Raw genomic sequence first — 14582 nt, 5'->3', positions numbered from 1 at the left:
GGATGGCATAACCTAGTTTTCATACCCAAAGAGCAAAAGAGGGTCCAAATGCTGTGATTTGAGCTGATGAAGTAGAAGTACTTCCTGGGAAAGAACTGGATGTGGGTGAATAAGTGAATTCAGGCTCCCATGCTGCCGTGCTGGTTCTCATTCATTCAGGACTATAATCAGGCTGCCTTCCCCATGCAAAATTAGTGCATGAAGTAAAGTACAGCCAGTTTTGTGATTAATTAAGATTCACAGCTCTGTATCAGGTTACTTTGAAGGCTTTAATGTGCTGTGATGAGCTGTACTTTTTTCCCCCCCATTTCTCATGTGCAGCTCTGGAACACTAAGGAGGTCTCGTCTTTAGCTCTGACAGTGGGTTTCTGTTCAGTGTAAGTTAGCTTAATTGCTCATTTCCTCTCCCACTTTGGCACTCTCTATCCCATTAGAGGCTTTTCTGTGATCTGCAAATAGCAATACCCTTTAATGGTGTAATTAAAAGGCTGCTCTGGAAGTACATTTTTAGTGATGCTAATACATCCTCACCCTTTGCCTCTGAAAAATCAGATTGCAGCAAAGTACCAAAGCTGTGGATTGAGCCACAGCTGACAATCACTTTATTAATGTTACCAGAGGTCACAGCTATTAAATGTGATAGGGTTGTGGTAGGGTTCATATCTGACAAGGTTTGTCCCTTGTCAGCATCCCCCAGGAGCAGAGGTAGAAGTATAGTTAAAGAGAATATTCCCCAAATGAATATAGTATTTGTAAAGGCAAAAAGACATCTTAAGTCCAAGCACTCTGCCAGTGCTAGAGGCAGCGTCCCTCCTTCCTTCCAAGGAAGATTGTTCCTCTCTGATAGTAGTTTAGACCCATGGTGATTGCTGTAACTCGTTGACATAACCCTCCTCAGTCGCACAGCTCCATTTGGGTACCATAAGCTCCCCCTCCCAGTGTTACACTGGGTCTTTGTCACCCTCCCGGTGAGATGTCCTAGCAGTTGCTCAAGCTGCAGGTCCCCCCTCTGCTGTCACACACGCACATGGGGCATCCCACTGCCTTCTGAGCAGTGTCCCCAGGAGCCTGACCTTCCCATTCCTAAGAAACCCTCTTCCTGGCAACAGCCAGACCTGGGAGCTGACGTTCTGGAAGGAGTCACTGGGTAATTGAAGATAGAAAATGAGCCGTTGATGCTGCCAGCAGATGAGGGCTCCTGAGTGCTTTCTAATCAGAGTAATTCAGCTAACGGTCTGTGAGTGCTCCAGAGGAGGTTCCATTTTGTTGCTCTTTGTTCTGCAGGAGGGAATGCAGCTCATTGCAGAGAAACCAGAGACTGAAGCTGTGGTGAAAGAAAAGCTCACAGGTCTCCATCAGATGTGGGAAGAGCTCGAATCCACTACCCAGACCAAGGCGCAGCGTCTCTTCGATGCGAACAAGGCAGAGCTTTTCACCCAGAGCTGTGCTGATCTGGACAAGTGGCTGAATGGTTTGGAGAGCCAGATTCAGTCGGATGACTACGGAAAGGATCTCACCAGTGTCAACATCCTGTTGAAGAAGCAGCAGGTAAATGGAGCGCAGGTTGCAGAGTGGGCAGGCAGCAGATACCTGTGCTCAAAGGAGCAGATTGGGGATCCTTTCCATTCATAAGAGAATTTATTTGCTTTTCTTTCTCCCTGCTGTTTCATGTGTCTTTAAGAACCAGGAGCAGATCAGACACATATTTCTTGGTACAATGTCTTATACTGCCCTTTCCCCACATTAGTGTCTCTCTGTTCTGTCTCCTGCTGTAGTCCTCTACAGGTCATTCCCTCTCTGTGATTCAAACTTGGCCAAAGCTGTCAATCCCTGTTCCCTGCTGTGAAGGCAGCAAGGAGTAGTGAGGACAACAGGGAGCAATGAAGCTGTTGGGCGCAATCAGCTGTGCTCCAGAGTTGTTGAGGGTGACCTGTGAAGTACCAACAGAAGAGATTCAGCTCCATCATTGCCCAAATCCACCGTTTGCACAAGCAGGGATAACTGAGGGCTGTCAGCAGCTGCCCACAGTTGTGAATCCATGTTTAATCCATGTTCCTTGCAATATGAATGCTGCAGTAATGATTAATATGGTAAACCCTTACTAAGAAGCTTCTGTTCTTCCTTCTTATGGAGCTGTTGACGTATCCTTGTCATATCAACTGCTTTTACCCCAGTTTTCAGGACCTTTTTGCTGTGTTTCTGTTTAGATGCTCGAAAATCAAATGGATGTTCGTAAGAAGGAGATTGAGGAGCTGCAAAGCCAGGCAAGGGCATTGAGTCAAGAAGGGAAGAGCACAGATGAAGTGGATGGCAAGCGCCTTACTGTAGAGAAGAAGTTTTTGGAATTGCTGGAGCCTCTGAATGAAAGGAAGGCAAACCTGCTGGCCTCCAAAGAGATCCACCAGTTCAACCGGGATGTGGAAGATGAAATCGTGAGTATGAAAGAGATCCAATTCCCCAGACAATAGGAAAATGTCAGAGCCTGCTGCAGAGCTCTCACAGGAGAAACCTTTTGATCATGTGTTTTGTGGTGTATTTGAGTAACGCTGCTCTTTGCAGCAGCCTCTCTCTGCTGCCCTGATTGTATCTGGGGTCACTTGCAATAACACGTGTTCTTCTTCTCTTCCTTTCAGTTGTGGGTTGGAGAAAGGATGCCCATAGCTACATCAACAGATCATGGACACAACCTCCAGACTGTGCAGCTACTCATAAAGAAAAATCAGGTAAGTAGGTGCTGTTAGAGCTCCATACCTCTTACTTCTCTTTAGAGCTGACTAGCTCAGGAAGGCTTGGGGTAAATGGTGGGTGCTTCAGCAGTGATGGCTGTGGTGTGATGAGCGGGTGGTGGCATGTTTTTAGGTTAGATATAAGGAACTCTTCGCTATGAGGGTGGTGAGACGCTGAAATAGGCTGCCCAAGAAATTTGTAAATACCCCATCCCTGGCAGTGTTCAAGGCCAGGTTGGATGGGCCTTGGAGCAACCTGCTCTAGTGAAAGATGTCCCTGCGCATGGCAGGGGGTTGGAGCTGGATGATCCTTTCCAACCCAAACCGTTCTGTGATCCTATGATTCTACATTCAGGGAGGACCTCAGTTTCCCCACATGAGCTGATGGTACATGTTTTGCTGCCCCTCTGGAGTTAAGACCCCTGACTGTTGCTTCCTTTTAGCTTGGTGCAGTGTCTCATCCATCTGCTTTCCTCCCCTTATAGACCCTTCAGAAAGAAATCCAGGGACATCAGCCTCGCATTGATGACATCTTTGAGAGGAGTCAAAACATCATCACAGAGAGCAGCCCTAATGCTGAGGTGATCCAGCAGAGACTTGCAGACCTGAAGCAGCTCTGGAACCTCCTCATCGAGGAGACAGAGAAGCGCCACAAGCGCCTGGAGGAGTCTCACAGAGCACAGCAGTATTACTTCGATGCTGCCGAGGCTGAGGCCTGGATGAGTGAGCAGGAGCTCTACATGATGTCAGAAGAGAAAGCCAAGGTGAGCAGCTCCGCAGCAGCACTAGTTTGGGTTTAATTGCTTAGCTAGCGGGAGGGAGGTGACATAATTGAATCCGTCACTAATGTGATGGAACATAAACAGATTGAATTCCCTTGTGAAAGCTCAAGTGATCATCTCTTGTATCTGTTATGACATCTCTGGTTGTGAGGAGGATAGGCCTTGCTGTGCTGAGTCAGGGAAGCATCCTCACACTGAGACTGTGGATGTATGTGGGGTCCCTGTGCATGTCAGGGGGTTGGAACTGGATGAACTTAAGGTTCTTTCCAACCTACACCATTCTATGATTCTGTGGCAATCACATGCCTTCCTGTGCTGTGAGATCAGAATTCCCAGTACAGCCCAGTTAGAGCAAGTTATGTGTTAGTTTTGAATCACTAGGAACAGCACAATCAGCAGTCTGTGAAACAGGGCCTGATGGTCAGTCAGCTGATGCCACCAGCCATCAGCCTGTACTCCCAGTGAGATGAAATCAGAACAGCATCAGACCATAGCAAAGAGTACTCAAACTCCTGTTTTTCAGGGAGGTGTCAGAGTGTGGTGTCTTATTTGTTATCCAGGTAAATGCACTGTGTTTATTGCCTTGATAAAATAAAACCCAGCTTTGTGTCAGTATAACACATCTCGTGGGTGTTCAGTCTGCAGTTAAAAAGGAGTTTGGCTTTTATATCTAAATGATGCAGATAAAAAGGACTTTCATGCAAATAGTTCCTTGCACAAAATATGTTAATGAAAGGGCTTATCGACAATACCAGTTAACAGTGAGAGCTGGGGGTTGTTTTCCTTAATCGTAACAGCGCATAGAAAGTTCTGATCGGAATTTCTCCAGGCTCTTTGCTGGAGAATCCTTTGGCAAAGGCTCCATAGGATTTCTTTTCCCGGACCCAGGCTGTCCCTGCAAAGCCTGACAAGTGACGTGCCTAAAACTGTTCCATTTTTCCGAGGCCTGCACAATCACCAGTGTTGTGTAAACACACAAAGAGCCTCACAGAAGGGGAAATTCAGCATGCTCAGTGCACAGCTGATGTAATTCTGTTCTGCATCCCAGAGGGGTTGGTGCATTCGCTCTTTCACTTGTTATTTTGCTTTCTGTGGGTACCATTTGCTGTGAACTCAGCTATTAATATACCATTGTCAGAACAACTTGTCTTCAAGCTGTACTTGGGAGCAGTTCTTTGTAATTGGTTCTGGCTACCACTATTTGCTCTCACACCAAGCTGAACTTGCTGTGTGGTGTCTTTGGGGTGTGGGGCTCAGCTGGCCTTGTTGTCACTGTTCCAGGATGAGCAGAGTGCCGTGTCCATGCTGAAGAAGCACCAGATTTTGGAACAAGCTGTAGAAGACTATGCTGAAACCGTGCACCAGCTTTCAAAGACCAGCAGAACTTTGGTGGCAGACAATCACCCAGAAAGGTATCAACTGCCATTTTTAATCGGATCATGACCCCTTTCGTGAGTTCAGTCCCTTCACTGGCTTCTTCTGACACACAAAAACTACAGCAAAGAGTTAAGTTGCTCAGAAGAGTGTCCAGAGGAGGAGTTCAACCTTGCTCAGTTCAAGACGCACATTGGGCTACCCTGATGTGGCCAGAGTCAGGGTCCTGAACAGGGTCAGTGTGTGCAGGTGCTGATCAAAGGTAGCAGATGCCTTCAGTAAATGTCTGTTGTACTCTTTGCACAGCCTGGCCCAGCAGTGCTGAGTGTAGTGGAGCTGTAGCAATCCTGAGAGACAAGGGTCCATATTCACTCTTTCAACCAACTTCTATGTCCAGCCCAAGGGTCACAGTTGTTTGTCCTTCTGTGTTAGCACAGTGCTCCCCAAGCTCTGCCTCCTCTCTTTGAGATTTCGGTAGCACCAGAGACTGGGATCTCGCACATGGGCACATTAACATCTTGGTTGTGGTAAATTTATCTCAACTTTCCTAAATGGCCTTTCCCTGGGGGAGAATTCAGGAAGCTGAAGAACTGTTCTGCTCTAAGAGCTGCAGTTGAGTGAACAGAATTCTCCATTGGCATAGACTGCAAGGCTGGTTTGACTATGAGGCTGCCTTCACAGGCAAGAAGATAGGATAGGACTATCTTGGGAAAGACAATTCTGCCTCTGGTGGAAGATGGTTATTTAACTCAAAAGCACTCTCTTGTGGTCATGATAACGTCTGATGGGAGCGGCTTTCCTGGCTGAGCTGACTGAGTACTGGACTGACACAATCAGCTTTACAAGGCAGAGGGAGGGCAGTTTGGGCTTTGTGGCTCAGATAAATTTTAGGCAAAAGATGTGGCTGGTAGAACTAGGAATCACTTCTGATTAATGGAAATGCTGAGCTTTAGGGAGTAAGGAGCCCACGAGTGCTTTTGAACTCTGAAGCAGAACTGAGATGACAATGAAATGCTGCTTGGCTCAGCAGCTCAGATCCTGCCTGGGATCTTGAGACAAGGCTCAGGTGTGATCTGTGACCAAACAAAAGGAGAACTTGGTTCCAGCTTCATTCTGTAAAGCCAAGTGGGTTATAGGTGAAGGGCAGAGATGTTTTCTAGTCGACTGTGCCAGCAGAGGATTGATTCAGTGTGTCTGAGTCCAACCCATGCATGCAGCAGTGCTCTGTGGGGTAAATACCCCAAGTGATTTTTATTCCATGTAGGTTTTTCCCTTTATTTTATTTACAAAGATGATGAGGACTCAATGCTCTCTGGTTTCTTGTAGTGAGCGTATCAGCATGCGCCAGTCCAAAGTGGACAAGCTGTATGCAGGCCTGAAGGATCTGGCTGAAGAGAGACGGGGCAAGCTGGATGAGAGGCACAGGCTGTTCCAGCTGAACCGCGAGGTGGATGACCTGGAGCAGTGGATTGCTGAAAGGGAGGTGGTGGCAGGATCCCACGAGCTGGGACAGGATTACGAACACGTAACGGTAAGTTAGAACCATAGAATGGTTTGGGTTGGGAGGGACCTTCAAAGCTCACCCAGTCCAACCCCCTGCAATGAGCAGGGACATCTTCAACTAGACCAGTTTGCCCAGAACCACCTCCAGCCTGGCCTGGAATGTCTCCAGGGATGGGGCACACACCGTTACATGCACACACACACACTGTGCCAGTGTTTCGCTGCCCTCATTGTAAAGATCACAACCAGCCTGAATCTCCCTCTTTTAGTTTACAACCATCACCCCTCATCCTACCACAGCAGGTTCTCCTAAATAGCCTCTCTCCATCTTTCTTATAGACCCCTTTTAGCACTGACAGTCCACAATAAGGTCTCCTTGGAGCCTTCTCTTCTCCAGCCTGAACAGACCCAACTCTCAGCCTTTCCTCATAGGAGAGTAGTTCACACGGTAGTTTATGTGGACCTCATAGTTCTTTGGACGTGGCTTCAGGCTGACCTTCCATTTCTGGGTGCAACACACAGTAGATAGTCAATATAAATGGTGGCTGGCTGGCTTGCTCAGGTCAGGGTGTAGTCACAGCACTGCATGAGCCTGTTCCTTTGTGTTTCAGATGCTCCAGGAGCGGTTCCGTGAATTCGCCCGGGACACTGGGAACATTGGACAGGAGCGTGTTGACACCGTCAACCACATGGCAGATGAACTCATCAACTCCGGACACTCGGATGCTGCAACCATTGCGGAGTGGAAGGATGGACTCAATGAGGCGTGGGCAGATCTGCTGGAGCTCATTGACACGAGAACACAGATCCTAGCAGCCTCTTATGAACTGCACAAATTTTACCACGATGCCAAGGAGATCTTGGGACGTATTCAAGACAAACATAAGAAACTGCCTGAAGAGCTTGGTAGAGACCAAAACACAGTGGAAACACTACAGAGAATGCACACAACGTTTGAGCATGATATCCAGGCACTTGGCACCCAGGTGTGTAGCCAGGCAGTGGCGCTGGTGGTGGGTACAGAAACCTGAGCTGCAGAGTTCTGCCCCTGCTCATGGCTCCTCCATGGCTGGGAGACAGCCTCTTTCCAAGCATATTTCTGTGGGAACAACCTCACCTGCATCATTTCCTTGTCTGTCTTCCTGCTTCTCTGTCACTGCATTAGGTTAATTAGTTTATCCCAAATAGGAATCCATAAGCACACAGATGCCTGAGCCTGTAGGTAATTGTTGAACATTATTCCATTTCCTGCCCTTGGTTGAAGAGGAAACCATAAAGGCAGAGAACTTCTGTATTGATTTAAAAGCAAAGCGGCTCCGGGCAGTCTGAGCTCGCTGTGTGCTTAGGAGGAGAGAGGGGATGGAGAGGCACGACAGTAGCCTCAGAGGGCCTTTTTTGGATTGGCAACCACCAGAACACTGTGTGGCAGATATGATTGGAAAATAGCTTATATCTGAAGGAAAAAGGGTTCATTTAACTCAACATATTGTCTCTTTAGTGAAGACATAGAACACATCCTAAATCTGTAAAGAATTTTTGATATACCGGAGGTAATATGAAATACAGTTTTCACATTCTTCTGTCCTTAGTATTCTTCCTGGGTGTTACATTAACTATGCTGAAAGCCACCTCAGATGTGCCTGCTCCTCACCTCATGTTCACCTTGGTGAATGCAGGACACAGCTATCCTGCCCCATGGAAGAGTTGTTACTCCAAAGGATACTTGGAGGTCAGGGACAAATAAGAAAGAATGTGTAAGCCTGGTTGGGGTTTTGATTTGTTTGTTGGCTGGTTTGAGGGTTTGGTTTATGTGGTTCATTGGTTTGGGGATTTTAGGTTTGGTTTGGTTTTGTTTAAAGTAAGCCCCAGCCAATGCCTTTTCTGTCCTTTCTGAGACGACCTCCACAGAGACCTTCTGACTCATGAATCTAGGCATTCTGACTTAACTATTGCTTTTCATGGTGCTTCCAACAGCAGTCTGAAGGGATTTCAGGTACATGGTCCAGGCTAAGATACTTAAAAGCAGCCACACTTGATCTAATTCTGCATCTTTTGAAGCAAAACTGTGTTAAATAGAAGGTGGCAGCAGCTCATACAGACACAGGGGATTTCTAAACCAAAACCCCATGTTCAAGCTGCCAGAATGAGAGTTTTGGAAGGGCACAAGTTGCTTAAGGAATGGAGGAATTACGACCGGCTGCTTTTATCCCAGTAGGAAAAGATGGCTTTTATGGCCAGCTGCCTGCCAGTTCTTGATTATGTTGCAATTAAATAGCTGTTTACACTAGAATAAAGGGAATATAGCCAGCATTTGATTTTCCAAGTGGTTTGCTTTCAGCAGCTGTAGATTTTATACATAAAATGGGAGACGTTCACAAAACACCAATCCCAGCCTCTCCAAAAGGTAATTACAATCAAGACCTAAATGGAGGAATATGTAATCATAGCACAAAGCTGTGGTGGAAGCACTTAGGATCAGGTTTGGGCGAAACAGCTTGAGCACCAAGATGGATCATTATGGTAATGGCCTGATCTCTGTGACTGTAGCTAAAAAGTGTTTAATACATTCAAAAGTAAAAGAAAAGAAAAGATAACATTATAAGAGCTAATAGAATGTTTCTTGTCTTGAAAAGTATGTGAAACAGTCAAGAAATAGCATTTGATGTCCCAAGACAGCGTTTGAAAGGAAAAGAGATTTCTAACAGTAGGAGGATCTTTGGATTTCCCAATTTTCTTGTCTTTGAAGGCATTATCTCCATTTTTGACAAGTCATCTCTGCAGGTAGAGCAGTGGGTTTGATACAGGGGTTCCGGAGTGGTGGCATTGTCACTTGTGTGAGAGGAAGGAAAATTGATGATGAAAATGGTCCCCTGTGCCCTGACATTCAACAGTCAACCTCTATTTGCACACGTTCTGGCAGTGACAAATCTTTGCTATTTTGGGGCTCCTTGACCCCACAGTCTCCTCTAAGAAATATTCTCCTGGGGATGCACTGACTTTATAATGGAACAAACCTTTTCAGGCTTATATATATATTTGCAATGACTTCAGAAAGCCAAACTAGCAGCTAACATGTCCCCATACAGGTGTTCAAAGGCTGATGCATTTCTCTCCTATAATAACCCCAGGTGAGACAGCTGCAGGAGGATGCTGCACGCCTTCAGGCTGCCTATGCTGGAGACAAAGCCGATGACATCCAGAAGAGGGAAAACGAGGTCCTGGAAGCATGGAAAGCACTGCTGGATGCCTGTGAGGGCCGCAGGGTGAGGCTGGTGGATACAGGAGACAAATTCCGCTTCTTCAGCATGGTTCGTGATCTCATGCTTTGGATGGAAGATGTTATCCGACAGATAGAAGCCCAGGAAAAGCCAAGGTATGTGAAGGATCTCTCCTCCATTAGAAGATAAGGCTGCAGGTCAGTTGAGGAACATTTCGTAGAATCATGGACTGGTTTGGGTTGGAAAGGATCTTAAGATCATCCAGTTCCAACCGCCTGCCACAGGCAGGAACACCTCCCACTAGAGCAGGTTGCTCCAAGCCCCAGCCTGGCCTTGAACACTGCCAGGGGCACTTCCTTGGGTAGCCTGTGCCAGGGCCTCACCACCCTCACCACAGTAAAGAATTTCTTCCTTATATCTAACCCAAATTTCCCCTGTTTAAGTTTTAACCCGTTACCCCTTGTGCTATCACTACAGTCCCTAATGAAGAGTCCCTCCCCAGCATCCCTATAGGCCCCCTTCAGATACTGGAAGGCTGCTCTGAGGTCTCCAAACAGTTTCTCTTCTCCAGGCTGAGCAGCCCCAACTTTCTCAGCCTGTCTTCATGCAGCAATCCTGCTTCCTGAGCTGCAGACGCAGTCTAGGAGTTGATATTCTTGTTGAACAGTTGTGTGCTAGTTTGTAAGTGTAACAACCGCTCAGTCTGCATTGCATGATTCTGAGCCCTGGATTGATCATTTCAGGGACGTTTCATCTGTTGAACTCCTCATGAACAATCACCAGGGAATCAAAGCAGAAATCGATGCCCGGAATGACAGCTTTACTACCTGCATCGAGCTCGGCAAATCTCTTCTGGCAAGGAAGCACTATGCATCAGAGGAGGTACCGTGCTTGCTGAACACCCAGCCATTGCAGGGAGCTGACTGGGTTCAGCTGGAGAAACTGGTGTTGTGTAACCTACAGATGAATAAGCTGTTTGTAATTCACTCCAGCAACTGTTGCACTTATGTGCTGTTGTGAAATTCGTGTGTAATTTAACTCTGTGAATTCATGTTGAGTAGCAGAGATGGCACCTAAATTTGAAGTATCATTTTCAGCCCAGGAAGTGTAAAGAAGCTGTTGCGTTCAGTTGTGCATAGAGAAAGCTCTGGGATGTCTGTGTTGGGAAAGGTGACTTCCCTGAGCAAGAGCAGAGGCCTTCTTCTTGTACAGGGGAACTGGAAGAGGCCTCCTAGGGGAAGGAGCAGGAAAAAGCTTATCACAGGGAATAAACCCAGGGAATATTAAGAGTCAAAGGCCTTGATTCATGTTCTGATTTGTCTAGGCCAGAGGACAGAGGCTTGACCCGTGTCTCTTCCTGCCTCCCTTCGATGGAGGGAGGAAGTTAAATGTTATTAAATACTACCTACTCAGGGAGGTGGTGCTGTCTGGCTGCATCACACACAGAGGATCCTGTGGAATATCCTTGGGAAGCATTTGCACAGGCACTGGGAGGCTTTGGGAGCCAGTATTCACCCTGAGAATAACCAGGGGTGTTTGCTGCATATCAGTGCTGTTAGTACAGGTACCTGCAGGCTTCCTGTAGCATCCCTGAGCAGCACATCTTGCATTACCTGCTAGAACAGGAGCAGGAGCTGCAATACATGATTGCACCATTTAGATTTGTTTGCCTGTTACACTTTCTTTTATCAACTACTCCTAGTGCTGTGGGTTTGAACACACACCGGATGCTTATGCAAATGTGGTATTTCAATGCAAATGCCATATTTATTTATACTTAGAGGAGAAAAGCAGCTGTTGTCTGCATGGTTAAGTCACTTCCTGACAATCCAGCACAATGTATTTTGCCTTGTGTCGGAGGTAATGGCTTGCATGGTGTGGTGGGTGAGCCTGTGCTTGGGTAATGGTCCTGCTCTCTCCTCTTCATCCAGATCAAGGAAAAGCTGCTGCAGCTGACAGAGAAGAGAAAAGAAATGATCGACAAATGGGAAGACAGATGGGAGTGGCTGAGACTGAGTAAGGATGTGCTTGGGTTTCTTTTGGGCAGGGCCATGTCTTACTCTCACTTCCTTATGTCTTCTTGAGTGTGGAAAATATCTGCAGGTCCTTGCTTTTCTAAGAACAGTGCTGGAAGGTGTGTTTGTACTGTGATGATACCAACGTTCACACCTGGGGACTGTAAAAGAGGAGAATTTGAAACCGAGAAACCTGCAGCACAGTTCTTGTATGATCAAATTTGGAGTGAGGTGAAATAGATCCACTGTATTTTGCAGGTGTCACATTCCAACTGGGTTTCTACAAGGGAGGCACTACTGGAAAACAGGGAGAAGTAAAGCCCTGCTACCTTATGCCTATGACATGTTATCTGTGTTATCCAAGAGCCTAGAATGTTGGTGAGCACTTCACTGACAAAAAGTGCATCTTGAAACACTGCAATGTTTTGCAGGCTTCACACCAGCAACAACAGCCCAGTTCTGATGGTCTTAACAAGATGATCCCCATCTGATGTACAGACTGGAGCCTTTGCAACAGGCAGTTGTACAGTATCTCAAAACATACAGTGGCACGTAGTCATTTTGTGGGGTTCTGGGCTGCTTCTGAGCCTCAGGAAGCTTTAGGAAATGCAGTAGCATGGGCAGTTGTCCCTCAGGTTGGGTGTTTTTACCATATTATTCATCAAAGGCACTTCATCCTGTTCACAAAAGCAGTGGAAGTGTATTTTACAGATGTGAAGATAGAAAAGGAAGGGAACCTGGAACTGTAACACTGTAGTCAAGCGTCAAGTACAGAAATACCACTTGCTAAAGAGAACTACAGCCTGCAGTCTACTGTAGTCTGCTACAGCTCTTTTGTAGACAGGGCAGTGGGGAAGAGAATCAGCAGATAACAGACTTTGTACTCTGAAGTTAGTAGGCTACAGCAGATTAGAACAAAAAGGAAACACTGAGCTTGCAAAATCATAGAATCATAGAATAGATTGGGTTGGAAGGGAGCTTCAGAGGCCATTTAGTCCAACCCCCCTGCAATATAGCCTGTAGAAGAAGGCAAGGTGGGACTTCCCTATTAGATTTCGCCAAAGCAAAGCCAACAGGATAAATTTCTGCCTTTAAAGTGAGTTAACTAAATTTAGTTAAGGACAATATTTATCCAATTACATTTACTTTTTCCCCGAGCTGTGTTTAAGTATATGCAGAATGACTTTCCATGCAGTTTGTGACATGAATGGTGCTGATCCCTGTCCCTCTTTGCTCAGTTTTGGAGGTACACCAGTTCTCCAGAGACGCAAGTGTGGCTGAGGCCTGGCTGCTGGGGCAGGAGCCCTACCTCTCTAGTCGTGAAATAGGCCAGAGTGTTGATGAGGTGGAAAAACTGATCAAGCGGCACGAAGCCTTCGAGAAGTCCGCAGCTACCTGGGATGAGAGGTTTGCAGCACTGGAGCGACTGACCACGGTGCGTGAAGGGGAGAGAACTTCCATGGCCATTCCCCTTTGGTTTGGTGCCAGCTGGTTGGTTGGAATAACCCCCGGCATCACCAACCTCATCTCAGTTCATTGGTCAACCTCAGGCTGAAGGTTCATGTTTTCCACAATACTAAAACCCTCTCTGGTTAATTTAAACTCAGCAACCTGAAAGGGAAAAGCTTAATGATAAATGACCTCAGTAGTCAGAAAAAGCTGTCTTAGACCCAGGAGTGCTGACCCAGAAGCATTTTGCTCCAGCCCCCTGCCATGCAGGTTGTGCTGCTATAAAAGGGAAGGGGGATTGTGTGTGAAGAAGACTCAGATACAAACACTCAGCATGACTTTTGGTTAAGGTTGACAATGTGAGGAGACAGTGATGGAGATGGGGGTTGACAGCAATGCTTGTGTTTTGACTGCCCCAGTACAAGGCTGTATTGTCCCCTGGGAAGACATAAGAAGTGAAAAAGCCCCAGGCACTCAGAGCACAGCTGCAGTGTCAGTGATTAATGCCTGGAGAGCATGTTGCCATCTTTGGAGACTAATTCTACTTTAGACACCAAAATTGAAGTGGTTTGATTTTTCACACACACTAAGCATCACAGCTGCAGACAGAATGGGCTGGAGTTGCTCAGCATCTTCAAAACCAGGCTGGTTTTGTTTAGGTGGTTGATTTCTGAGATTTGGATTGTTTGTGGGCATGGGAGGCACACAAGAGGATGTCACTTCTCAGTGTTTTGATAGCTTGGACTGCTTTCTTGTTTGTCTGGGTTCTAATCGAATGAATGAGAAAGGAACCACGCACAGACAGTGGTGAGGTGCTGCCCAGGCACTCCACTTGATGGTAAAGGCTCTGATACTGTGGGCCTTTACTGACAAATTCAGTGCAACTTCACATGGTTAGTACTGTGCAAGACTGATGCCTTCAAATTTGATTCTACTTAACTTGAATTTCATTAATGTTTCAGAAAAATGTGGAGTTATTTTTAGTTCCTAGAAATGCCCCTGAAAAGTGAGCAGAGCTTTTAAATGCACCAAAATGTTTCATTTCTCAGTTGGAACTGCTGGAAGTACGTCGACAACAGGAGGAAGAGGAGAGGAAGAGACAGCCTCCCACTCCAGAGCCCAGCCCAAAGGTTGCTGAGGATGCAGACTCCCAGCAGCAATGGTAAGCTGGGATGTGGGAAGCTGAACTGTGTTCTCAGACAGACTTCTCAGACTGAGGATGTGTTGCAAAAGGAGAGTCTGGGGTTGTATGGTTTTAGAATGTGACCCCCATTAGAAGATGTGGTGGTTTATGGGGACAAGGCTTTTCTCAGACACCTGAATTCACTCCTAAATGGAATGTTCCGTGTTTTCATCGTGATGCAGTGTTACAGCTGCTGAAGTGTACCAGGCCCTAGAGTAAGAAGGCTGTTTTTACAGCTTCTGTGTTATGGATTAAAGTTTATGAACCATCTTGGCTTTTTTCTTGGATGAGCATCAGTCACAAATAGATCTCAAGCCATGTCCATGGAACAT

At 46.5% G+C, this 14582-nt stretch overlaps 1 protein-coding gene across 3 annotated transcripts in view; it reads left to right on the top strand.

Annotated features, from left to right (window-relative positions):
• Positions 1–14582, top strand: part of SPTBN1 (spectrin beta, non-erythrocytic 1) — a 140347-nt gene that overhangs the window by 115193 nt on the left and 10572 nt on the right. For all 3 annotated transcript variants that reach the window (XM_065682507.1, XM_065682508.1, XM_065682509.1), the window contains 12 exons: positions 1285–1548; positions 2208–2432; positions 2634–2723; positions 3212–3490; positions 4790–4920; positions 6209–6413; positions 6997–7371; positions 9514–9758; positions 10347–10485; positions 11535–11619; positions 12857–13053; positions 14117–14229. In XM_065682507.1, coding sequence (XP_065538579.1) covers positions 1285–1548; positions 2208–2432; positions 2634–2723; positions 3212–3490; positions 4790–4920; positions 6209–6413; positions 6997–7371; positions 9514–9758; positions 10347–10485; positions 11535–11619; positions 12857–13053; positions 14117–14229 — 2348 coding nt within the window. The remainder of the gene's footprint in view (positions 1–1284; positions 1549–2207; positions 2433–2633; positions 2724–3211; positions 3491–4789; positions 4921–6208; positions 6414–6996; positions 7372–9513; positions 9759–10346; positions 10486–11534; positions 11620–12856; positions 13054–14116; positions 14230–14582) is intronic.

Source organism: Lathamus discolor, chromosome 5 (genome assembly GCF_037157495.1).
Source record: "Lathamus discolor isolate bLatDis1 chromosome 5, bLatDis1.hap1, whole genome shotgun sequence".
Classification (NCBI taxonomy): domain Eukaryota; kingdom Metazoa; phylum Chordata; class Aves; order Psittaciformes; family Psittacidae; genus Lathamus; species Lathamus discolor.
The sequence above is the reverse complement of the archived record's forward strand: the minus strand, read 5'-3'. Positions and strand labels throughout refer to the sequence as shown.